General features: G+C 40.4%; 1 protein-coding gene across 17 annotated transcripts in view; it reads right to left on the bottom strand.

The window, feature by feature from the left end:
- LOC148877879 (uncharacterized) overlaps nucleotides 1-18,887 on the bottom strand; it is a 66,363-nt gene extending 47,476 nt beyond the window's left edge. For 3 of the 17 annotated variants that reach the window (XM_088945868.1, XM_088945852.1, XM_088945862.1), the window contains exons 1-3: nucleotides 18,153-18,721; nucleotides 16,797-16,886; nucleotides 15,215-15,328 (exon numbers count right to left, since the gene is read on the bottom strand). In XM_088945868.1, coding sequence (XP_088801994.1) covers nucleotides 15,215-15,328; nucleotides 16,797-16,853 — 171 coding nt within the window. In that variant the 5' untranslated portion in view covers nucleotides 16,854-16,886; nucleotides 18,153-18,721. Of the gene's footprint in view, nucleotides 1-5,596; nucleotides 5,668-15,214; nucleotides 15,329-16,796; nucleotides 16,887-17,703; nucleotides 18,092-18,152 lie in introns of those variants that run through there. The other 14 variants (XM_088945876.1, XM_088945858.1, XM_088945873.1 and 11 more) reach the window with 11 other exon arrangements.
- Nucleotides 18,888-26,656: the final 7,769 nt, after the last annotated feature.

Below are 26,656 nucleotides of genomic sequence, written 5' to 3'. Positions count from 1 at the left end.
TTGAATCTCCTTTCTTCTCACCTCTTCATTTCTCACAAGATAGTAGACATGATGTAGATCAGGCATCTCATCTCTTCCCAAAATTTGGGACCTTATGTTCTCATATACCGGATCTAGGCCAGCCAAAAATTTGAATGCTCTAACCTCCTCAACTTGTTTGTCGTGTTTCTCCTTATCTCTGGCATTCTCCCAGTCTATGATGAGGTGGTGATCCAGCTCTTCCCATATCTTGGCAGCTGTGGAGAAGTGTTGAATCGTCCTAACTACCCGGGAGTCATTGAAGCAAGCAGCCAGGACATGATTGTAGCATTCTCTCTTCTCCAAACAGCATATTTAGCACTCCCTATTTCGGGTTCTTTCTTCTGCCCGTCCAAATAGCCTATAAGATCCCGGGATGTGATAAAGAGCATGGGCAAAACAGACCATTCCCTAAAGTTGTATTCATCAAGTAACACACTTGTTATCTGTAGGCTGTGCAAATTAGGGTTCTCCAGATTAGGAGACCTCCCACTAGTCCTACTATCTCTAAAAGAAACTTCCCCAGATATGGAAGACATCTTCTCCGACTTGCAAGAGTACCAAAACTGTCACACAGGTTTGTGAAACCTCTTCAGACTTCCGGACCTTGTAGCATTGTAATCTCAGACCTGAGGGTCTGTTTTAGGGCTGTAATACCCTTCCCACTCTGCTGTACTGCTCCACTCACTGCTGTCACAAGCTGCCACTTACAGTTGAAGTGCCGAGCCAAAAAAAAAAAAAACAAAAACTCTGTTGTGTTTGGCCACTGTTGCCGCAACCCTGACCTACCTGTTGTGGCTTCTACCACACACCAATCACTGCTATCGCAGGTTAACCTTCACTCACGAACTGCTCTAGGAGTGCTGAAATCAGTCCTCTCTTCTAGATCAGTTTTACACAGATCTCACTTAGCCGAATGGCTACACCTCGCTCTATGTATCTCTTAGGGCATCAGCTACTGGGACTAACTCCCCTTGGGCCCTACAACCAAGGGAAACCCTAGGTATAGGTTCTGCTGTGTTATACGACCAGACCTAGGGTTTCTTTGCAGTACCAAGATAGAGAGAGAAGTGCGAGACAGCTGCTGTAACCAGGCAAGAGAGGTGTTCTACGACCAGACCTAGAGCTCTGATACCATGTTTGCCAAACTGAACCTGTTGAGAGAGAGCTGAGAAGAAGAAGAAGAGGAAGAAGATAGGAGAGTCTGATGTGTTCGAATGGGCACTGTTCACCAATATAAGAGCAATACATAATTTACATGAAAGGACCAGGATGCCCCTGATTAGTGATGGGACACCCAGTCTAATAAAACACAAGATACAATTAGGCCCAATTACTAAGGCCCATTAACTAGAGACTCTAATACCCAGCCCAGACAAGAGAATTACAACATATCAGCCGAACCAACAACCCACATAGCAGAATTACTACGACTTTTTCATGATTCAGCTATAGGTGGTCATTCAGGCATATTCAAAACCTGCAAGCGTCTGGCAACACATTATATTGGAACGGCATGATGAAAACGGTAAGGAGTTGCATCACCTCTTGTCATGTCTGCCAAAGACAAAAGTATGAAGCCCAACAACTAACCGGCCTCCTACAGCCCTTGAGCATCCCAGATCAAGTATGGGACGAAATCTCAATGGATTTTATTGTGGGCCTACCTATTTCAAAAGGCAAATCAGTCCTACTTGTGGTGGTTGACCGGCTATCAAAGTACAGCCACTTTATACCTCTAACACACCCTTACACACCAGCTACAGTGGCAGACGCATTTGTTAGAGAAATCACCAGATTACATGGGACACCAAAGGCAATCGTCTCCGACAAAGACCCAACCTTCCTTAGCAGTTTTTGGAGAGAATATTTCAAGTTACGAGGCACTTCACACAACACCTCTACTAGCTATCATCCTCAGACGGATGGGCAGACCAAAGTTGTCAAGAGATGCATCGAGACATATTTACGATGCTTTGTGGAGGACAGACCTAAACAATGGATACGATGATTGCCTTGGGCAGAGTTTTTGTACAACTCTTCATTCCATGTCTCAGCAGGTATAACACCATTTAAAGCATTATACGGAAGAGTCCCACCATCAGTTCTACCCTATGAAAAGTGGTCATCAGCTAATGCAGCAGTTGATGAGTGTCTTTCATCCCGAGATGAAATCATTCGTGAACTAAAGGCTCACTGGACACATGCTCAAGAACTGATGAAGCGCTATTATGATGCAAAACAAAGGCCTGTTGAGTTCCAAGAAGGTGAGTTTGTCTACCTAAAACTCAAACCATATAGACAGACCTCAATGGCCTCCCACCCCTACAACAAGCTTGCCCCTAGGTTCTATGGACCATTCAAAATTCTACAGCGCATAGGATCACTAGCCTACAAGCTGGAATTGCCAGTAGACTCCAAAATAGACCCAATTTTCCATGTCTCCGTCCTCAAGAAAGCTGTCAATCCACAAACCACATGTGCAACATTACCGGAATTCACATAAGAAGGGTGGAAACAGCTACGACCCAAGGACATCTTGAAATATAGATGGGTGAAACAAGGTAAAGCCTTTATTAAAGAGGCATTAGTCTGCTGGGAAGGGGTACCAAATGAAGAAGCCACATGGGAGCCCTGCACCGAGCTGATGCAACACTTTCCACACCTTGGCCTCGAGGACGAGTGCCAGCTTGAGGAGGGGGGAGATGTTAGAGGCACAAGGGGGCAGGAACTACAAGTGTATTCTAGGAGGAGAAGGCCACCTCAGCATAAGGAAGCCAGTGCAAAGACAGCTGGAATTAACTGAATCAACTTGGAGTTAACTAAATCAAACAAGTTGGCAAGGTGTTACAATTTTGTTGTAAATCAGTTAAGGCCACCTCAGCATAAGGAAGCTAGTGCAAAGACAGCTGGATTTAACTGAATCAAATTGGAGTTAACTGAATCAAACAAGTTGGCAGTTGTTATAATTCTGTTGTAAATCAGTTACATTGAAGGCAAGATGAATATAAATACAGAGGTGTACTTACAATAAGGGAATAATAAGAACATTTGATCTCTTTCTCTCTTCACTCTCACTTTCCCCTATTCTGGAGGTTATCCTCCCTCGAAGAGGATCTGAGTTGGGCAGCTACCCAACAAAACATCTCTTTTGATCAAATATTCTCATATTGCTTTCTCTCCGTATGTACCAGCAGGTAGTACCCATGTGCACCATTTTACATATATTGGAAGTGCTAATGCTATAAAGTATACTCTAAAAAGTGTTGATGCAGTATTACCTGTTGCATTGGGTATATACTGTGTCTAACACAGTTTTTATATGTATCTGTACACCTTTATTAAGTTCTCATAAAAGAATGTTATGCACAATATACTTCGGTATCACATTACATAGGTGGGAGGCTCTACCTATAACCCCTTTTACACAATATGCATTAAATAGAAGCCAGAAGAACTTTGTCCTATTGACCCCCTGTTTAGCTAAAGTATTGGCTAAACCGTTTACTATTCTTGTTGCCCCCCAACACCCTTGCTAGCCAATATATTTCTCTCCTTGGTTTGTCCATAAATCCATAGTGGCTGACTGTTACCCTTCATCCAGCATACTGCCATTTTTGAATCCCCTTCTATCTCGATCTTTTTAAAGTTGAGGTTTTTGGCCATCCTTACTCCAGCATACTACCATTGTGTCTAACATCGTTATGCTAAGCACATGTATGGATATCAGGGTGTCATAGCTCAGAAGCATATGGACTAAATGCTGAACAGTTACCAACTGATGGGTGGCTAAGTTGGTACAGTTGCTGGCTTGTTCCAGCAGAGACTTGGGATCAAATCCCACTGCCACCAAGGGTTGGGGTTATGGGTATGGACCAACGGAGGATGAGGATGGGCTTCCCTCCGTTGTGTAGCTCAATGAACCAGAAAAACACAAAACAGTTGGTTGTCATATAATAGAAGGGTAAGAGGACTAGTAAGTTCTGCCTAAACCTGTTCATGGGCCGGGTGGCCCGATGGGCTTGAACACGCATATGGACCCGCGGGCTTAACCTCGGGCCAAAAAGCCTGGCCCGCAATAAATTCGAGCCAGGCTCGGGATTTTCCAGCCGAACCTTTCTTCTCCACATCCTCCACAGTTCTCATCCTCACACTCTCAGGCAGCCACACAACCGGCGAGGCGGCGAACATTCACCGGCGCAACAACTCCGGCAGTGAGTCCTCTTCTTCTCTCTCTCTCAGGCAGCCATACAGCTTTTATATCACTTTTCCTTATAATCAGAATATTTCTGTACTGGCTTATTTTTCATATATTCATTTACTTATTTCAGTTACGATTTGAGATGGATTTTTGTTTTATTGATGTTGTTTACTTTCGTTTTATTGCTTATCAGATTATACTAGAGTCGTAGAGACTGTATGTTTTGTTTGCAGAAGCGGTTTTAGTTGAATTGGAAAACATTTGAGGGGAAAATATGTTTAAACCATAATTTGTCCAATCCTGAAATCCAGGTAATTCCCATTCTGTTGAAATGAATGTCTCTGGTTGATTCGTTACTGCTTTGAAGGGAAATTGTTTAAGGACCTTGTTTTGATTAATCTGTATTTGAGTTTCTAACACGGGTTCTAACTTTTTTTTTTGGATAATTAACACGGGTTCTAATTTGTCCAAAACCATTCGGAATGATTTTGGTGTTTGTTTGAAGGGCTGAAATCTAGTTAACATTTTCCCGTCATCATCACTTTTTCTTTTCATTTCTTTTCTTTTTAGGTTGGTCTTGTCGTAAAATCAACATAAATGTGCAAATTCAAGGGTGTATTCCGGATTGTCATCAGATCAATTTACTAACTAAAACTCCTTTTGATTTTATCAATTAACATGTTATTTGGATTTTGGTACACAAGGGAATGTGGAAAAAACCTGTTCTAAACATAAGAAGGAAATGGCCACATCCAGGTTTGAAAGCAAACTTGTAAGCCAACATATATAATATTTCATATCACCATTAACTTAAGCTACTAGCTTAACATCAATCGATTATTCTTCATTACAAACAATGTAGCCACAGCAAATCGGAAAAGTTCATTATAAACAAATACAAAGTTAATCCAATGTTCATTTAAATGGATTATGTGATTATGTCCATTTGAATAAATTTTTTTATTTAAGAATGTAAAACCGTGCTTTAAAACGTAAAAGAAAGGGAAAAAAAACCATCTTGTAGGCCCATTGTTCATTTAAATAGGGAAAAAAAGCATCTGAATTAAAATAGATAATGTCCATTTGAATAGGGAAAATTTCTAATTTTTTTATTAGGTCGGGCTTCAGGCTCGGGCTCGGGCTTCGAGCTTTTTATCAGAGCCGGGCTCAGGCCCGAGTTGTAGGCCTGTTGGTCGGGCCGGGCTCGGGCTCGAGCCTAACAAATTTCCATTAATGAAGAGTAAAAGCCTGGCCCGAGCCTGGCCCGGCCCATGAACAGGTCTAGACTTCTGCCAACAGTCAACAAGTGGCAAATGGAAGGGAAAAAAGTTAAAATACCATTTGTAACATGGGAGATGCGAGGACTCAAGTTATTACCTTCACATCAGCAAAGGGATGTAATCTAGCTTCCATCCGACGGCCAAATAAGAAATTTGTCAGCTATATCACTATTAAAAAAACAAGGAAAATCTAAAAACTCATAAAAGCTTTCAAAATACAAATAATTGAAGACAAATGACATTTGCATGCCTATTAGTCTATCATGAAGATGGTATATCAACAGATAACATCACATGGCACACAAGTTAGCATATCTGTCGCATGATTTCCATGTAAGAAGTTTTCCACACTAAATATCAATTAAGTTGGGGACAATGTTTTAAAAGCGCAAGGTGCAAAAAAGGCGTAGGGGTCAATTTACGCCTGAGGCGCAAGGTGCAAGGCAAGGCACGTGCCTTTTTGAAGCAAGGCGCAAAAATTAAAATAAAATGCTAAAAAATAAAAAAATGTCAGAAAATTCAAAAAATGCCAAAAAATTCAAATAAAATGCAAAAAAATAAAAATAGTAAACATAATATTAATAAAAAATATAAACTTTCAATTTTAAAATAAATGTTTTAAAAAACAAATTATCTAAAATTGAAACACATAAACATAGCAAGTAAAGCATATTCAAATGTGAATTTTAAAAATAAAATCAAACATATAAAACAGTTTCAAGCATGTAAAACCCACAAATGGTTTTAATTCCCGGGATCCATGTGAGAGGAGAGTGCGGCACTGTTCCTTGCAGCCGAGGGAGAGGTCATCTCTTGTCGGGCAGTGCTTGATCATAAAGGGCTGAGAGGTTAAGTGTAAGACCATTGAGGATAATACCTGATGGGCTAATCTTGCACCTGCCCACAGTCCCTGGGTTTTTATAAGATGGCTTGGCCCAGGGACCACTTAATGTAAGTGTTGGGCCCATAGGGTCCATTAGATGGACTCAAGGGGTTCATTGAGTTTTTCAGTGAATTCGGCTGGGCCTTGTTTCAAAGGCTGGGCCGAACCCATGTGGCTGGTGTGTAGATCAATGCTTGGGTCCCACGCCATACAAAGAAGCCCAACTGGGCAGCAGATTGGAAAGTAAATAGACACTAAACACTTAATGGGCCAGAAGCCCATTTCGAGGTGGGCTGATATGATCACCCATCCTTGGGGCGAATCTGAGATTAATGTTAGTAAAAGGATTGGGCCTTTAGCCTTATCCACTCTTGGAGACCAAATTCAAATTAGATTTGAATCTGGTAACCTCCTGATAAGATCAGGAGTAAGCTAACATTATCTGCAGATAGGATTAAGATTATCCCCTATCCAAATATTGATTTGGATTGGGATAACTCCTAATTAGGAGGATTCTTAATCAAGAAGAAAGGAGGAGAAACCCTAACCAAGAAAGAGAAATATCAGATTTCGAACCACCTTGAAGAGATATAGGATATCTCCTGCGAATTGAGATAAGATCTCATTTTTCATACTCCAGAAAAAGAAAAAAGGCAGTTCAGCCTTTTCGCCTTAAGAGTTCTCCTCCTGCCGCCACCATCTTTTTTGCAAGATTAGATCTTTGCAGAAAAAGAAAGTCAAGAAATCTATTCTTGACATTAGTCTTGCAACAAAGACTAAAAGGATTCAGTGTTTAGTGTTTCCAAAGGATTCTTGTGAAGGATCCAGTGTGTAGGACGCACCCTGCTGGTTCTGTTCCATCCACAGCTGTGTCATCTTCAGCAGGAACGGATCTTGGAGCATTCTTTGGGCGTGAACACCAACTTTGGGAGATACTGCTTCTCCGGATCAGGTATATTCCTCCCTTTTATCTTTTGGTACAGATCTGGTTTGATTATGGTTCAAGTAGGATCCTTGAATATTGTATTCTAAATTTAGGGAATATGATTCCCAGTTGGGAGAAGGTAGGAAATTTTTGAAATTCGCCCACTCATTCCGCAACCTTTATGGCGTCCATTAGATGGATCCTACCTTTCTTTCAAAGCCATCTTATAAAAACCCAGGGACTGTGGGCAAGTGCAAGATTAGCCCATCAGGTATTATCCTGAATGGTCTTACACTTAACCTCTCAGCCCTTAATGATCAAGCATTGCCAGACAAGAGAAGACCTCTCCATCGGCTGCAAGGAACAGTGCCGCATTCTCTACTCACATGGATCCCGGGAATTAAAACATTTTGCAAATCTTTTGAAACCGTACATATATGTATATATATATATATATATATATATATATATATATATATATATATATATATATATATATATTAATTTTGCAAAACAAAATTCCAACGATTGAAATCAACTGTCGGCAGTTTGGTTTCCATCAGAGAGAGTGCATTCCCAATCATTACCATTGTCCGACAAAAGGGTTGATCCTGTCACTATGATCACTCACTCAGATGAATTCTCAGACTGCCCCAACATGTCCAGGTTTTGACCCCCACTAAGGATCTCACTGATTGGCATATCAAAGATAGTCCGATTCGACACCTAGTGATGTGTCATAATTGAGTCCAGGGGTTAGGTGTAACTTTCCAGTTTTGCCCATCTGTCTCCAAGGTCTAGGGCAATACTGGAAATCTGGTCCGGTTCAAGGGTTCAAGCAATCTCATACTGCATGTGCCTTGGGTCTTACCCTGATGAACGAAACAAGCCATCCCAACACTTGGTGGCACATCAGTATCAGCCTTGGCAAGATAAATCTCCCCAGACTTATCCAATGGCTGTGAACATTTAAAACTAACACAAGCTTCTATAAATGTCCAGTTTTAGGGTCTTACACAGAATTATACCAAACAACATGAATCAAACATGTACTTTATTAATTTACACTAAATGACAGAAGTACATCAAAATGGATTGAAGCTAAGGGCATACAAAACTGTCTAATAGTTTTATCTCCGGGAGCAAAAAGGCTCCTCCGGAAGATGATCCATCATATGAAAAGTGGATGCAAGAAAATTATACTGTTATTGGATGGCTTGTGAACTCAATGCAACCACAGATTAGTCAGCATTATTTGTGGATGAAATCATCAAAGGAAATTTGGGACAGTGTTGCTGAGGCATATTCCCAAAAATTAAATGTGGCCAAGGTTTACAAGTTGAAAAGTGATGTGAAGAATTTGAGACAGGGGGAGAAACCATTAGTTGTATACTTCTCAACACTGGAGTCTTTATGGCAAGAAATATATTTGATAGAAACTGTAGCCTGGGACACCACTAAGGATGCTGAGACCTACAGAAAAATGGTTGAAAGAAACAGGGTGTTTGAGTTCTTGACAGGGCTAAATCTAGAGTACAACATTACAAAGCAAAATATTTTATCCAAGGATAGTCTCACTGTTTCAAGCATATGCCTTAGTAAGTAATGAAGAAAGTAGAAGACTTGTCCAGGTCCAAGGGGCTGGTCTAAATAATCACTTTGCTAATATGGGAGTGAAACCCAAAGGGGTTGCAGGGACTCCTAGTAGCTCAGGGAAGAAAAAGATCATCTGTGAGTACTATAAAAAGCCAAAACACACTAAAGACAAGTGTTGGAAATTGCATCCTGAGCTCCTACCAATTCGGTTTCAAAAGAAGTCTGATAATATAAAGGCAGGGAATGCCAATGTTGTTGTTGGTCCAGATAGTGACAGATACCAAACTAAAGAGATGATGGCTAGTGAAAAGTTAGCAGCTGTGAAGGCAGAATATGAGAAGTTTGGGAGGATGATCAGTCACTTAGAGGGTGTGACCTCTTCTTCTAACCCTCTAGGAAATTCAACCTCTTCTGCATTTGCTCATTCAGGTATATGGGTTTCTACCAATCATACAACCATTTCATGTAATCGTAGGATCCCTTGGATTATTGATTCTGGTGCTTCTAATCATATGACCAACATTTCTACTTTGTTTGTTTCATATGATTTACTTCCTGGACGTGACAAAATCACCCTAGCCTATGGCTCTCTTGCCCCTATCTCTGGCAAGGGAACCATTAAGGCTACAGATTCCTTAGTTCTTCCTTCTGCTCTTCATGTACCCAGACTAAATACAAACTTGTTATCTGAGTAAGAAAGAAAAAGAAATCCCAGTGGGCCCTGGGACTGTAGTACCTGGATCTGGATCCGCAGAAGGAGTTGGGGCTGGCCTGGACTGCTGATGACTGAAATCAACTTGCCTGCATCGCCTGTGATAGACTTTCAACTCCTGATCCCTCTGACAACCCTCACCAATACAGCCTTCATCACTCAATGGAATGGGTAAATGAACAACCTCATATGAGTTAACCCCACTCTCACTGCACTCCCCCTAAGGAAAAAGACCCAAATTCGCATTCTCACTACTCTCCCCTTGAGGAGAAACCCTAGGATAATAGGGTGCCTCCTCAAAGAAGGTGACATCCATCGAGACAAATCTCCTCCCTGAAACAGGATCATAGCAACAATAACCATTTTGAGTTTGTGCATAACCGTGAAAAATGCATTTGAAGTCCTTGGGGTCAAATTTGGAATGATGAGATCCAAGAAGCTGAACAAAACAAGTGCACCCAAAGGTTTTAAGAGGAACAGTAAGCAACTCCTCGTCTGGGTATAGAAGGGTAAACAGAGGCTTCATATCAAGAACCGGTGAAGGAACCCGATTAATGAGATACACTGCCGTGAGGATAGCATCACCCCAAAAATGAATAAGCACATTGGAGGTAAACATAATGCTTCTAGCCACCTCAAAATGTGCCTATTCTTCCTCTCGGCAACCCCATTCTGCTGTGGTGTATGAGGACAAGTGCTCTGGTGAATAACCCCATGATCAAGTAGATAAGAGGCCAGTGGCTTAGCAAAGTATTCTTTTGCATTATCAGATCTGAGGACCTTGATTTTGACCCCAAACTAGGTCAAAATCATCTTATGAAAGTTTTGGGTCAGAGCGGGAACCTCATCTCAAGAACGCATAAAGTAGACCCAAGAAAAACGGGTATGGTCATCAACAAACAACAGAAAATACCTGTACCCACCCATAGAAGGGATGTGATATGGCCCCCAAACATCGATATGCACAATATCAAAAGAATTATTATTTCTTTTATTACTCAAGGAATAAGATGTTCTACAATGTTTGGCAAGCTCACAACTCTCACATCTCAAATTTGACATCTCAACAGAATCAAATAAAATAGGAAACAGACTCTTCAAAGACCGAAAAGATAAATGACCTAATCGATTATGCCAAAGCATAACCGGACTCACACACTGAGAAACAAAAGACTTCTTATCCACTGGCTCTTTCCAATGAGGACTCTCTCCAAGCAGGTAGATCCCATTCGTCTCACAGCCAGTCCCAATCACCTTCCTCGTCTCCAAGTCCTGAAAAACACATCGGTCAGGGAAAAAGGTTACTGAACAGTTTTGATGTTTGGTAATACTACTGACTGAAAGCAAATTAGTATCAAGCTTAGGAACATGCAAGACAGAGGATAAAGAGATAGTATCAGATAACTTAATGTCACCCTTGCCAAAAATGGGAACAAGAGAGCCATCAGCAATGAATACTCTATCTCTACCAGAAGACAAGTGATAAGTAGTGAACAATGATGACAAGCTAGTCATATGGTCAGATGCTCCTGAGTCTATTACCCAACAGTGTTCAGTATTACATGGAGCTAAAGCATGGTAAGCTGAGGCCCGGGTACCTGAATGAGCAAATGCAGATGTGGCAGAGGCTGATGGTGACTGAGATGACTGGGCCGAATTCCCAATCTCCTTTTCCAACTGTATCAGGGCAGCCCGAATAGCAGCTAAGGTATCTAGGGGTGTGCCTTTTGTGCCTGACGATGATGCAGAATCAGTATTCACAGCCATATGAGCATTACCCCTTTTATTCCTCAATTTTGCTGGGACTAAATGAGGGTGGAGCTTCCAACATGTATCTTTCATATGCTTGGGTTTCTTGCAATGTTCACATACCAAATCCCGTTTGTCCTCCTTCTTCATGTCTCTTTTTGTATCACCCCTAGACTTAGGTTTAACTGCTGCCAGGGCTGGGGGAAAGGGTTGATGTTGCATCATAACCTTCCTCCTGGTCTCTTCACTATGCACCAGGGAGTATGCTTGAGAAAGGGTCACACTGTCTCTTGTTAGTATTTGCTGTCTTACAATGTCATAATCTGAATTCAGGCCAGCCAGAAATTCAAACACCCTATTGGTCTCGACTTGCTTTCTATGAGTCTGTGCATCTTTTGGACTTTCCCACTCAAGAGTCTCCAGATGGTCAATTTCATGCCATAGTGATTTCAGTGTAGAAAATACACAGAGACTAGTTTCTCTCCTTGTTTAAGGTTATTCACTTCACACTTTAGTTCATAGGCCCTAGCAACATTAAGGAGTTGGGAGTAGGTCTCTTTCATGACATCCCATATCTCCTTGGCTGTCTTTGCCCATAAGTAATTTCGGCTTATATGTGGCTGCATCGAGTTGCACAGTCGTGTCATAACCAAGTAGTTCTCTTGAACCCACTTGGTATACATTGGGTCCTCCTTGGAAGGCTCTTTCACATCTCCCAATAGATAGCTAAGTTTTCCCCTTCCCCCAATGGCCATCATGGCTGATTGGGCACATTCCAAGTAATTGGATCCATCAAATCTCACAGTTGTAATCTAAAACGCGGTCTCAGACATACTACTAGAACTATTGTTCCCCAACACACCTTCTCCCTGATTTTTGAACTCCATTCTTGGTCAAGAATTAGTAGTTAAGAACTATTAGGGTTTCCACACTAGAAAACAACACTGAAGCAATCGATCACAATCAGAAAACTGTATGAAATCAGTTCAGATCTGATCTGAAACCAATCGGCAATCAGAATATATGCAGTATGATAACAGTTCTCACTCTCAAACCGGCTCGGAAGCCAAAACCAGGTTTGAAACTCACTTAGAAAGCACTCTGTAGAGCTGAAGCAGAATTAGGGTTTCAATCGTAAGATTAGGAAAACCCTTGTGAGAACATAAACAGTGCTCAGCCGCACTTTCCAAGAGAATTCATAGTCAAGTCTAGCCGTAGGGTTAATGACAAACCCTACAAAAAAACTGATCACCTCAAAGAGAAAATAGGAGGGTTCGGCCGCTCCTAGATAGGTCCAACCTATCTTGACTGACAGTAATCTCAAGGGAAAAATAAAGACTTACCCAGAGAATTCTGAATGCTACCTTCAATCGTGGCTTGAACCCTAACCTCTTCTGATTCTTCCTGATTACCAAAACACTCTGCAAGCCGCGACAAGTCTTCGAACAGCTGCTAAACTTTTCTGGTAACCTCCAAGAATCAGCCAACGAACAGTCCTTTGTAAGCTTACAGGCCTAGATTGTTCTCATGTGGTCGGCTGGACTAGACTCACATGAGAAACCCTAGATGGGCTCTGATACCAAGTAGTCGATCAAGACTACAATCAGTCTTGAATCCCAACTGATTTCGGATTGAGAAAAAATAGAAGAGGAAGAAGAAAAGAAAAGAAGCAAAATGCACAAGGGTTTTGAAAGGAAGGACATATTGAATGAGTATGCCGCCGCCACTCTCTTAATACTTATAGGTTATGTTCACTAGATGTAGGAAAGGACAGAACTGCCCTTAATACTTACGTGGCAAATAAAACAAATAAAAGACTGAAATAAATAACAAACTGAAATAACAAGCTGTCTAAGATAACTACCAACTAACACTGACATGACTAACAAAGGTTACACATGCTGTCATACGAACACAATGGGGACCACAGCCGTGGGGCCCACATCAATGTTCTCTACAATTTGTAAGTAGCCTAAGTCATTAAATTGTTGTATAACATGCTTCCCTTCCTACTATGATTTTTAGGATCTGGAGTCTCAGAAGGTGATTGGGAGTAGCCGTGAGGTGAATGGAATATATCTACTGGATACTCCTGGACAGTGCCATGAATAACCTGGAAAAGCTGCTTTTGGGTCTACATCTACATAGTCCATCAGTCGAGTCATGTTATGTCATTTTCGTTTGGGTCATCTTTATTTTTCTGCATTAAGTCATTTATTCCCAAAACTATTTAAGGGAATTAGTTTGTCCAATCTTCATTGTGAGTCTTGTGAATTGTCAAAACATTGTAGAAACAATTATCCTCTAAGTAATAAAAGATCTTCACCTTTTAATATTGTGCACTCTGATGTGTGGGGGCCTTACCACTCACCTTCTATGGGTGGCTACAAATATTTTATCTTGTTCATTGATGACTTTTCTCGATTCACTTGGATATTTTTTATGAAGTTCCCAGACGTGAGGCAATTCCATGAATTTGTCCTAACCCAGTTTGATACCAGAATTAAAATTTTCAGATCCGACAATGCAAAAGAATATTTTGATAAAAACTCAACCTGCTATCTCACTGATTTAGGGGTTATTAATCAAAGCTCCTGTGTTAGGACCCTAGAACAGAATGGAATTGCTGAAAGAAAAAATAGGCATATTGTTGGAGTTGCAAGAAGTATTCTATTTGTCTCACATGTCCCTACAAAATTTTGGGGTGATGTTGTTCTCATTGCTACCTACCTTATAAACTATATGCCATCCAGGGTTTTAGGGATTAAGTCTCCCTTCAATCTTCTTCATCCGGACAATGATCTTTTTCCTATTCCTCTTCGTGTCCTTGGCTACACTTGTTATGTACGTATCCCAAGTGTCCAGAGACATAAATTTGGACCAACAGCCCACAAGTGTATCTTCCTTGATTATTCCCTCATACAAAAGGGTTACTGTTGTTTTGATCTGAAGACTTGATTATTCCCTCACCAAGGGCATTCCCAAGGCTAAACTTCAGCATGATACTGGAAAGCTTGGCATGATTGACATCTATGCTCAGCTTGAGGGGGAGTGTAAAGAAGATAGGCCGAATGGCCCAAAGGCTGTCTATCCTTTTTTACCTTTTACGTTCTTTGTTGTAATGGGCCTTAATCTGGGCTTTATTCTTCCTTATGTTATGTCCTTTTAATTTTTTGCCCAACTAGGGGCTTCTCTGTAAATTATTAAAGTTTAACTTAATGAAATAGAGTTAAGGGAGTAAGAGAAGAGATTATGTCCTAAAATCTCACTCTCTGAACCCAAGTTGCCGCCACCTTCTTCTTCTTCTCTCCTCTTGAACTCTGATTTCTGCTACTTTCTTTTGAATTTTTGCAACTTTCTAAACAGTCCTTTCTTCTCAAAAAGCTGTTTTTTTTCTTCTGTTAGTTCCTTTAATTTTGGCATTTTTCATGTTTTTTCCCTCTTTTTTAAAACTTCATTTATTTTATAGTTGATCCAAGTTGACCCTTGGATCAACCCTAACCCAAGCATTTAGGGTTAGGGTATAGCCCTTGCTGACCCAACCTGAACCCAACGCAATTGTCAGGAGGTCTAGCTTCACTACATTCAGCGATCAAAAAAGCAAAGAAGCAAATTTTCACAGATCAAGGCTCAGAATTGTTCTCAAAACTATTTTGCTTTTCAAAGATTAAAATTTAGATTTACTGATGCCACCTAAATGCCCTACACTGAAATAGGAAATGTCATATGGAAATTATAACTTCATAGTGCACAATAAATAAACAACCTTACAGTCTATCTAGCCCTAGATTTCCTTAGTCCTCGCTTTAAAAAATTCTTTTAAAGGATCAGGTCAATCATACATAAGTACCTTTGTATGCTGATGCTGATACTGATAATCTGTGGTTCTATACACAATGAACAACATAGCTGCACAGACTATTCCCATAAAAGGCAGTTGTTTCATCTTAAAGCCATGTGTTCCCTGCACTCCCCAACATGCAATTAGGAATAATAGAAACCAATCAATTCCACATATGGTGGGAGAAATATTGATTGATAAAAAATTGAGAAAATTCCACTTTAGTACCCTAAACTTTGGAGTGGTGTCAAATTAGTACCCAAACTTTCAAACGTGTCACTACAGTACCCAAACTTTCAAAAACTGTCAAGTTGGTCCAAAACCGTTAACCGACATTAAGTATCATAAAAAATGACAAAAATGCCCTTCATCTATCATCTAATTTTCTTCTGGTTCGCATCGGATCCCTAACCACCCCCTCCATCTCTGTGATTTTTTAGTTGCAATTATTGGGTCCCATATCGTCATTGTCAGTGGCACCTCCAAATTTGAGGTTGAGAGAGAGAATCTTCCATCTTTTTTTTGTGTGAATAAAGTAGATTTCTAAAATGTCCAAAATCCAAAAGAAAAAAGTCCAAAAGGAAATAAAAGAAAAGATGAAGAAGAAAAATAACTTGATTCTCTCATTTACAAAAGAAGAAAAAAATAATAAAAAAAAAAGAAGTCATCTAATCAGATATCGTTCTGGTCAAAATCGAAAGAGAAATGTAACGCCATATCCTTGACAACCTGAAGCATTCCTTTCAAGTCATGGGCCCACAGTTCAAGGCAGTCCCTCAACAATCCCCCTTCCTCCATCTCCCTCTATACCGTCAACACCATCTCCTTCAATGGACCCAATTGACGGAGCACCTGGATGAACCTGCGAGAGAGGAATTTGGAAACCCTAAATAAACTCTGATAGTTGGCTGCAACCCAGGCCACACTGTCCTTGTCCGATCCTACCCAAGTCAACTCATTCAGACCCCTCAGTAGTTCGTTCACTGAAACCGCACCCCCATCTCCGACCATATACCTCTCCACAACCCTACCCCCATTCCCCCTTCCAGCTTCTCAACGATCCTTCTCGCTCTCATCGACCCCTAGTAATCTCCTCTCAAAGCTCAGAGGTTCAACACTTGGTTCATTAGTGAGTGGGCAAGTGAGATTAGGGTTTCCCATTGCTGCACCGAGAAGGCTTCAGCCGGTAATGGCACCAGCGGGGAGACTGTCAGGAACAGCAACAAAAGCAGTAGAAACGGCCCAGAATATACAATCTGGCACTGGCGGGGAGACTGACATGAACAGTGTTTGTTTAAGGGTAGTTTTGACATTTTGAAAAAAAATAAGTTGCACATGTCATCACGTGATAAGATAACTGATGGACTATTAACGGTAGGGACTAAAATGACAGTTTTTTAAAGCTCGGGTACTGCAGTGACATGTTTGAAAGTTCAGGTACTAACTTGACACAACCCCCAAAGTTCAGGGTACTAAAGTGGAATTTTATAAGAGGAGCAATCATTTAAAATCAAATCCACAACTTGCTCCTAATCATTGACATAAATTTGCCTGAAAGGAGAAAAAATTAGCTAAAATTCACAACTCTCACCCCATCGAAAACATTTCTGCTTTTTGAAAGCCAGTTCCATGGTTTAACTGTCTTCATAGACACGCAGTGTTCTGTTCAATCTCATACATCCTGTGAAAAGGGCATAAAAAGCAGATAGCACTCTAATAAAAATAGGAAAAAATCAATTTGTAGGTTGTAACACCAACTTTAACTATAAGTATGAAATAACAAAATGTCTTGCAAGAAAAAACAAAACCTATGGTAAGATATTGCTACTGAAAATAAATAAATAAATGCTTTTTTGCACCACAAACAAATATGGAAGGAAGCCGACTCTTCTCCTGTGTGTACAATAACAAAATAACGAAATAGATTTAACAAAACTAGGACTAATTCTGAAGCAAATCCCCATACCAAATCTTATACCCCATCTACGAAATGTATAACTTATAAACATGAAAAAGGGAGAAACCTTAATGAAATAAACCATTTCTGTTAACCTAGAATTTCACAAATAAGAACATCCCGTTTAAATGTAATGGTTTCCAACCTATATACCCAAAAAGTGATTTCAAAAAATAAAATAAGAAGAGTGAAGAGAAAAGGACTGATTTGAGAAAGGAAAACCGATCTCCACGCTTAAATTGCATTTGGGAAACCAAATAGTTAGCGATGAAAATCCAACAAATTATTAGAGAAGTTAATCCTGTGATGACCCATGATTCTGTGTGTTAAGAACTAAACCGAAACAACCACGAGAAAGATGGCGGAAAGTAATCCAAGGTAAGAAAGGGCTCAGATTCTGTACCTCATCTGGCTCTTTGATTTCCAAAAATGAGAGTATGGGGGTAAAAAAGAAGAAAAAGGGTAATAATAATAAAACAAAATCTAACTAAACGAGCTGCCCAAGGACTAATAAGCATAGAAAAATTGATTGAAGTCTTACAAAGTACGCGAGGATTTTAGATCACCATTCAATAGAAAAATGGCGTCAATTTATATAACAAAAACAGCTACATATACAATAGTGTTTTGCTCTTCTCTGTGTACTGTAGCTGTTATTCCTTCCGTCTTCTGCCCTATTTTTCTTCGGCAAAGGAAACAAAAATGGAATGTAACGAAACCAATAAACTGTACAAGCTACAAACAGAAATTTCACGGCCCTATTGACAAGAAAAAAGTGCTGGAATTCCGCTTCTAGCTACTTATTCCTAGTTTCCTACTTCCAGCTTCTTCTTCCTTGCCTCAAAAAAAAATAAAATCCTGCTTCTTAATGAAGTTGTTAACAAATACAACAGTTTTACAGAAAAACAAGATTTGGAAAACTAGAAAACAAAAGAAAGCAAGTAGGTGCCCGTTAATGACGGAAGAGGATTTAGTACGATTTGGTTTTACCTGCTCTTCCTCTTGCTTGAATTTCGCCGCGGAACTAAAAAAGGAAAATGCCGACTACAGATTGCAAATTTCCCGCCAGAAAAGAACAAGAGTCTAAAGGGCTTCTTCCCTTCTTTCCCGGGAAATGAGACACGCAAATATTTTCACAGAATTCCAAATTACATCTGGAAGAAATGAGGCTTCAGAGGAAAAATATACTTTGTTGACAAATATTTCCGTCGAAGGAACTTTAGAACCACATTGGAACTTGTTCTTTTCGTTCCCTCAGGTGAATGGTGAAAGAAGTTCACGTCGTTTACGAGGATTCCCGAGATAGAAGATATGTAACTCGCTGGAAAATGAGCAGCTTCTCGGAAAAAAAAAAAAAAAAGGAAAAAGGAAAATGCAATGCTTATTTTTACCCCTCCCATACCTGAAACGGAAACGCTAACTTTTCCAATCGAATACACGAGGAAAGTTAACCAAAAAGAGAGCAAACTCTGCAAATAAACGATATGGATTATTCCAGATATCTAGTTACGGCGAGAGGAAAATGCTCGAAAATCACTTTGGAACCTATGGCGATGCCCGATCTAGATATTCTTACATGAAAAACTATATGAATTTCAGTTGTAAGGTGAAATGGACTAATTTGCAATACAGTCAGGTTGTTCCGATGATTAAATCACTACTATATTATAGATGTGGGCTGAATATTTGAGTGCTTGAATGATAGTAAGTAAAATAATTGTGATTATCTTTGTTTTGAGGTTTTATATCCTTATATAATGTGGTAGTCATGCGTTTTATGAAAGAGTTTTAAAATCTTCGAAATGTATGAATAAGATCTGTTCTATTTTTTAAAGAGAGCAATATGTTGATAAAGTTTATCATTTACTTTCGATTCAGGCAGAGCTAAGATGAATCTTGTTATTATTTAAGAAATTCGAAGTCTATTAAGAAGGCCTTTCAAGTCGATTACATGGCATTTCGACTTTTAACTCTAAACTGGTACTTCGATTCTTTAATCCCAAACCAAATTGGGTATCGATTAGATTGTACCAAATCATCCTTCATCATTTTCCTTGCAACTTAAAGCCTATCCAACTAGTTTACCAAGAACTCTACATCATCTTTACCAAACGATATTTGATTTGTATATTCAACGAAGAGCCCTCACGAAACATAAATCACTCCTCAACAAGTCAAAAGCTCGGAGATCACACGAAACATAAATCACGAGATTAGGTTCTTCGAAAGAACAGAAACGGAGTAATGCGAACTCCCTGACTAGATTCACAAGTCTCTCAACGCCTACCGATGCAAACAAAACCAGGGAAACAAAAAGCAATAATGGCAATGAGAGAGAACAGGAGAGGCAGACGTCACTGTTGAAAGCGCCACGTTTTAAGGGAAACCGGAAAATGCATTTCATGCAAGCTCGCGTTCGTCGACAAGTAAAACTCTGTTTCTGCTTTGGTCGTCGTGACACGAGCTGTCCTCTTAGATTCTAAGAGACAGTCTCATTCAGAGGAAATGATCCACAAGAGAACAGAATTATCCTTTTAGTGGGGACCCACTCAGTAGTAGGTCGTGATATTCTATCTGTACGTGTGAAAATGACAGATTAAAAGGAGAACAATCAGCAATCCGTGTCACGGCATGATCAGTCGGCAAGGTAGTATGGTACATCCAATATTTGAAATGCAAACTTCTATAAAAATTTGAGAAAAAAAAAAAAAAAGATAAATATGCATTTAATCTCATTTTAAAAGCTTGAAGTCAAGGAGCTCGAATCTGTTAGCCACAATGTTATCACATCATAACATCTCTACATGAGACATGACAACAGCGCATTAGGCTCCCTTATCGACATGTTACTAATACATGGAGCGGTGATGTGTGAGTATGGGTGAGAGAACAATTTATGAATAGCAGATCCCGAGACGAACTGAAACCGTCAAAGATTTGATATATTTTGTATTTTGTTTTTTATAATATTTTAAAACTAGCATAGGGCCCTCCTAGTGGAATTGAGAAAGTAAGTTCAATAAAATGATAAAACGAAAATTATGTCCTTAAAAAATGTGAGATAAAAAATTAGTAATTTCATTTGATATAATTATAACAACTCAATTATTATGTTTAATAATTAATAAGTAAATACAAATAAATCATATAAATATCACTATATATTTAGAATATAAAATTATATATAAATAAGATAACATTGGAAACATTTGATGAAACATTAAATTATATGTGATGCGACACGATCCAAGCACTCCTAACTGGCCGTTGGCTGACTCCTATCTGGCAACGGATGGCACCTGAGAGGAAGAAGATGAAGGATTCTTGGGGAATTTGCCCAGCGAGAATACTCCGAAGCTTAAGTTAGAACGCTAGGAGAGAAAGCAAAGAGTGTAAAGAGGCTAAGAGTGTAGGTCGCGCTGGCTCACTAAGTTCTCAATATTAACTCGAGAGCAAGTAAGTTTCAGATAGGATCTCTGATGTTCGAGAGAGAGCTTCCCTTCAACTAGGGAGCTCTTATATAGGCGTTCTTGTCAAATCGAACTTAACCGCCACGGGGCTTCTGTCACAGCCGTTACCAGCCAGGGCTGTGCAGGTGACCGTTGCAGGGTACTACCCAATTGGATGGGTGACATGTTCTAGGAGGACAAGCACGCCACCATCTGTCGAGAGACGTGGGTACAGTTTGCCGAACGGACAGGGACTGCACCATCAGTTGAGAGACGTAACGCAGTTTGACGGGTACGGTCTTGTCAGATAGAAGCTTCATTAAGAGTGTCGCGTTGCTTAGTCGCGAGCTACCCTGTCACACAACGAGCTATCTTGTCACGAGCTACTTCATAGCGAGTTCCCAAGGGTACTTCGAGGTGACCCTCATCGGGATTGCCTTTGGGGCATTCTTTCTGCCTAAGTGTTGGAGCGAGCTAGTTACCCTAGCTCGGGGGTTGGGACAGTCTTGGAATATTCCCTTTCAGTAGCTCGGTGGAGCTCGAGCTTGCGCTGTAGCGAGCTCCCCCTACAACGAGCTATGACGTAGCAAGCTGTCCTGCATGCTCGTTACTTAGCCGCAGTCAGGCTGTGGAGCTGAGGTATTTGCTCATGCCAAGTCAGGTCCACGTGTCATTGTCTCAAGGGGTCGGGTCAAATCATCCTCCATCAATTGCCCCTAACTCCTTGGGCTAAGAGTGCTACCTTAGCGTAAGGAGTTCATGAAGTGGGACAGGTGGATTTGACTGAAGTCCAAACTTGATTGACTACTTGCATTAAATGCGTGCGCAGAAGTGAGGAGATTTCTAACGTTTTGAATTCCGAGAAATGTGCTGTAAAAGCTCTTAACTTTGAATGTCGTGCAGCTGTCATTACCTCAATCATGGGAGGCGTGCAGCCAGTCACATTTCGATTTCAGAAGATGTGCGGTCAGCTTGACTGCGAACCGTCAGATCTACCTCAATCTGGGTCGTTGGTCTAGGGGCACAGTGGCTATAAATAGGAGGGCCCCCAGGCCTCATTTTCTTTCACGCTAACTTGCTCTCTTCGGATTCTGAGGTCGCGCATCCATCTAGTCTACCCGAGCTCTTCTGTTCACACCATTTTCATCTTTCTGGTGAGTCATTCATTCTATCAATCATGTCTGGGTACCCGTACCACGTTTATCCTCGGGACGGTGACCAAGACGACGACGCCCCCTCGAGCTCGGGGGGAGATTGGGAGCAAGCTCCGGAGGCTCGGGAGGCCTCCGGCGATGTGGCTTCTACCTATCAGGGCAGAGAGTCTGACACCTTTAGTCCCTCCTCTATGATGATGGGGAGACTCAGATCTCTAGTCTACCATTTTCACCTTCCCGGGAAACTTATTTACGGTCTCTATTAGACAGTTGTATGCCCTTAGCTCCAATCAGAATGATGTACATTATGAATTTATTGTAAATGAGTAAAGTACATATTTGATTCATGTTCCTGTGGTGTGTTTCTGTGTAATACCCTTAAATTGGACACTTATGAGATTCATGTTAGTTTAGAATGTTCACAGTCGTTGGATAAGTTTGGAGAGATTTATCCTACCAAGGCTGACATTGGTGTACTGCCAAATGTTGGGGTAGCCTGTCTCAGCCGCCAAGGTGAGACCCAAGGCACAAGCAATGTAGGATTAATTGAATCTTTGAACCGGACCAGATTTCCAGTATTGCCCTGGACCTTGGAGATTGATGGGAAAAACTGGAAAGTTACACACAGACTCGATTATGATACTGCACTAGGTGTTGGATTGGGATGTCTTTGATATGTCAACCAGTGAGATTCTTAGCGGGGGTCAAAACCTGGGTATGTTGGGACAGTCTGAGAATTCATCTGAGTGGGTGATCATAGTGACAGGATTAGCCCCTTTGTCGAACAAATGGTAATGATCGGGGATGCGCTCTCTCTGATAGAAACCAAGACTGCCGACAGTCGATTTCAATCGTTGAGATTTGTTTTGCAAAATATATTTTATATGAGATATAAAAGTATATATATTACGACTTCTAAACGTTTGCAAAAGGTTTTAATTCTCGAGATCCATGTGAGCAGAGAGTGCAACACTGTTCCTTGCAGCTGAGGGAGAGGTCATCTCTTGTCGGGCAATGTTTGATCATTATGGGCTGAGAGGTTAAGTGTAAGACCATTGAGGGCAATGCCTGATGGGCTAATCTTGCATCTACCCACAATCCCTGGGTGTTACAAGGTGGCTTGGCCTAGGGACCATTTAGGATAAGTGTTGGGCCCATAGAGCTCATGTGATGAGTTTCAGGGGGTGCACTGCCCATAATAGTGTATTCGGCCAAGCCTTGTAACAAACGTTGGGATGAACCCATGTAGCTGATGTGTAGATCAATGTTTGGGTCCCATGCCATACAAGGAAGCCCAACTGGATAGCAGTTTGGAAGGCTAAGTGAGCACATAACCTTATTGGGCCTAAAGCTTATTACGAATTAGGTTGATTTGATTAGTTAAATGAGGGGCGAATTCTTATATTAAATTAGCAGATAGGATTGGGTCTTAACCTTATCCACTCAGAGATTTCAGATCTGAATGTGATTTAGATATGAAAACCTCTTAATAGGATTAGGAGGGGGCTGATCTAATCTGCAGATAAGATAAGGGTTATCCTTATCATTTAAAGGGAATTTTGATTCAAATATGATTTGGATCAGAAACTCCTAATGGGATTTAGGAGTTGATCCCTTTAACCTTATAAAAGGAGGAGGGGGCAGCAGCCTTTAGAAGATATACATATTCACATCATTTTCAGAGCTGAAATCACAGAAGAGAGAATTCAGCGTTACTGCACTAAATCTCTCTTGCCGTCTCCTTCCTACCGCCGCCATATCTGCCAGTTCGATCTTCTGTTCTCAGTGGGAGTGATCAAGATTGGATCTTGATATCAGTCCTTTTTGAAAGGGCCGATTGGAAGTAGTGCTCATGTGCCGTCTAACTGATTTTTGCAAAGGATCTGGTTCTTTTGAAGAATGTTGTTGATTCTGCTCCATCCTGTACTGTGCCATCTTCAGTGGGAGCAATCTTTGGTTCCTTCCTTGGGTTCATTGGGAGATATTGTTTCTCCGTATAAGGTATATCTCTCTCCCACTGCTTTTGTTCAGATTTGGTTCGGTTCTTGGTTCAAGATTGATCATTGAAAAATATGATTTTTCTAAAATAGGGATTACGATTCCCAGTAGGATGGAGAGAAATTTTTGAAATTTGCCCATTCTATTCCGCAAGATTCGGGCGTCCATACAATGAATATCTCATCCCTTCAGTGGTATCAGAGCCAGGTTCAAATCTTGAACTGAATTGGATCAAATCTGAACCTGTGCAAATGGGCAGAAGGCGTTCTACCCGATTTGCGCAAATATAAGGTTTTTCTGGAAAATTTGTTTCCAGTTGATGGGCGATTAATCTGAAATTAAATTTTATAAATTTGATTATTATTTAGAACTGTTCTTTATAATTTTCTTGATTTATGGGTTGTTCGTACACATGGAGATCAAAATCTTGATTGGCGTAGGGAACCTACAAATTTGCAGTTTCTTGATTATTTTATTACATTTGGTCTGTAAAATATATATATAAATTTTAGACTGAATGTATAAGCATTCGATTTGATGTAATTATTAATAGAAATTTGATTTTCTATTTTTTTTTGGGTCGAAGATGGCGGCGCAAGGAAAGAGATTTTGCAGATGGGAGAATCGCTATCTATGATTTACAGTTTATGAAACTGCAAACTATGATCTAACATCTGTTTTGCAAGATGAATTGTGCGAAAAACCCTATCTGATTGAATCTTGATTTTCTTTTATCAGTATTTAATTTCAGATTAATTTCTTGAATTAAATGTTTAATTAAAGATCAAACCCTAGACCCATTCGAATCAGATTGGTCCAAATTGGTTGAACCGAATATCGGGTTCGATCAAGGCTGAATGTCAACCCTATTTCTCCCACTAATGGGCCTAAGGATTGATAATTAATTGAATGTTTAATTCGGCCCAACCTGTAAAGGCCCAGTTTCAAATTGTTAAAACTGTTAAAAGCCCAGTACGTAGATAAAGCTATATGGATTGAATTGATCAACCCTAATTTCAGCCCATATACCTAGATAATATTAATGATTAATATAATGGATTAAAATGGGCTTTACATATATTAATTGATTGGATCAATTCTTCCTTGCATGTGATGTATGGATGTGTGATGTGCTACGTTCATGGGCCATAAGTGTTTGGCCCATGCTGATTTGATAGTGGCTCTTGCCCACACCATGGCTGAATGCACATTATTGCCATAGTGTCCCTGCTGGTCATTGGATGACCTCCCTCAGTGGTAGGTCCCACACCTCCTGAAGAGGAAATGTGCGGAACCTTAGCCGATTTGGGCCCACTAAAATTTGGCTTTATGAAAGTCAGTGGGAGCCACTTTGGTTTGACCTAAATCAAACTAGGGCGTAATTTTTCGTTCTCTCCAGCAAATATGAGTGCATGTGATAAAAAGATTCATGTGATAAACTCTCTAAAGGCATTCCATCGTTAGCATGAGGATGTGTCATTCAGTAATGAGGAAGCACCAGAAAATGGGCTATCCATTTGCTATTGAGCTTGTCTGAGTGTTTCATAAGATTATAGGGGTGTCATAGACCGATGTGGGAGGGATTTCACCAGAAAATGGGAACTCTCTCACGGTACCTTGGCGTTCACAAATATGATGGGTGAGTACTCACTGGACAGAAAGCTTTACCTGAAAACGGCTCTGAACCTTGTCTGACAGATGCCAAAGGGAAAACCCATATGATGAGTGGATTTGATTTTTCACAGAAAGGTGGTGGGGTTTTGTAGCTGAAACAGTTAGCTCCATGCACCCTATGTGGTTTCCACATTTCCAAAGACAAGTCATTGTCTTCGTCACTGAGATGAGAGGGAAATCTCAGAGATGAACAAATGGAAATGGAATATAGATTAAAAGTCATATCTATGTAATGAACATGAACAAAATTAGGTTGTGGACTAATGTTTGTTGTTTTACTAGAAAATGGCAAACGAACAATTTGCAAAGCTTCTTGACGACAACAAGCTTAAGGGCCCGAACTATGCCGATTGGTACCGTAACTCATGCTGGTCTTAACATCTGAAAAATTGGATAAGGTAGTAAAAAATCCTGCCCCGGAGCGTCTGAGTGACTGGGCTTCTGATGCCAGAAGGAGGGAATTCCAAGATTGGGAGGATAAAAACTCCCTAGCCTATTGCTATGTCATTGCCTCCCTATACAATCTGATACAGAGGAAGTTCAATCAAATTGAACTAGCCAAGGACATATTGGATAGTTTAAAGACAATGTACAAAGAGTAGAATCGTTCTACTCGGCAGAAGGTCTTGAAATAGTTCATGATTACTCAAATGTCCAATGGGCAACAGGTTTATGACCATTGTCTTCGGATGATGGATTATATCAACGAGCTTGAAGCCCTTGGATCCAGGCTAGATCTTGGCACGCAAGTGGATGCCATCATTAACTCTTTGCCTCCTTCCTTCAACCCGTTCATAATGAATTACAATATGAACAAGCTGAATGCCAACGTCTAGGAACTCAACAATATGTTGCAGAGGGCCGAGGATTTGATTAAGAAGGATGAGCCTGTGGCTATGCTTTCTAGTGGTTCCTAGGTGCCAGAACCCGGTTTTCAAAAATCTTCTTGGGCGGTTGTGCCCTTTTTTACTTTTTGTTGGACTTTCCCGAGCTTTTTTAACTCGGTTTTTATCTATTAGTAATGAAATTTTTCTTTTTTCTGCTAAGTATGGTGTGTTTTTTTTTTTGTGCCAAAACAATCTCATCACTTGAACTATTAGAGCTACATACCCGAAGTAGGATTTTTCGGTAATTATTAGCCCGAGCTATCCCTTAGTGTCTTGAGGCATTTTTATAATACACCGCGAAGTAGTTACCGTGTATGCCCGAACTGTATGTT

The sequence above is a fragment of the Nelumbo lutea genome, chromosome 1, assembly GCF_056320005.1.
Source record: "Nelumbo lutea isolate HS-2025 chromosome 1, American lotus-T2T, whole genome shotgun sequence".
Taxonomy (NCBI): domain Eukaryota; kingdom Viridiplantae; phylum Streptophyta; class Magnoliopsida; order Proteales; family Nelumbonaceae; genus Nelumbo; species Nelumbo lutea.
This window is presented reverse-complemented; position numbering and strand designations above follow the sequence as displayed.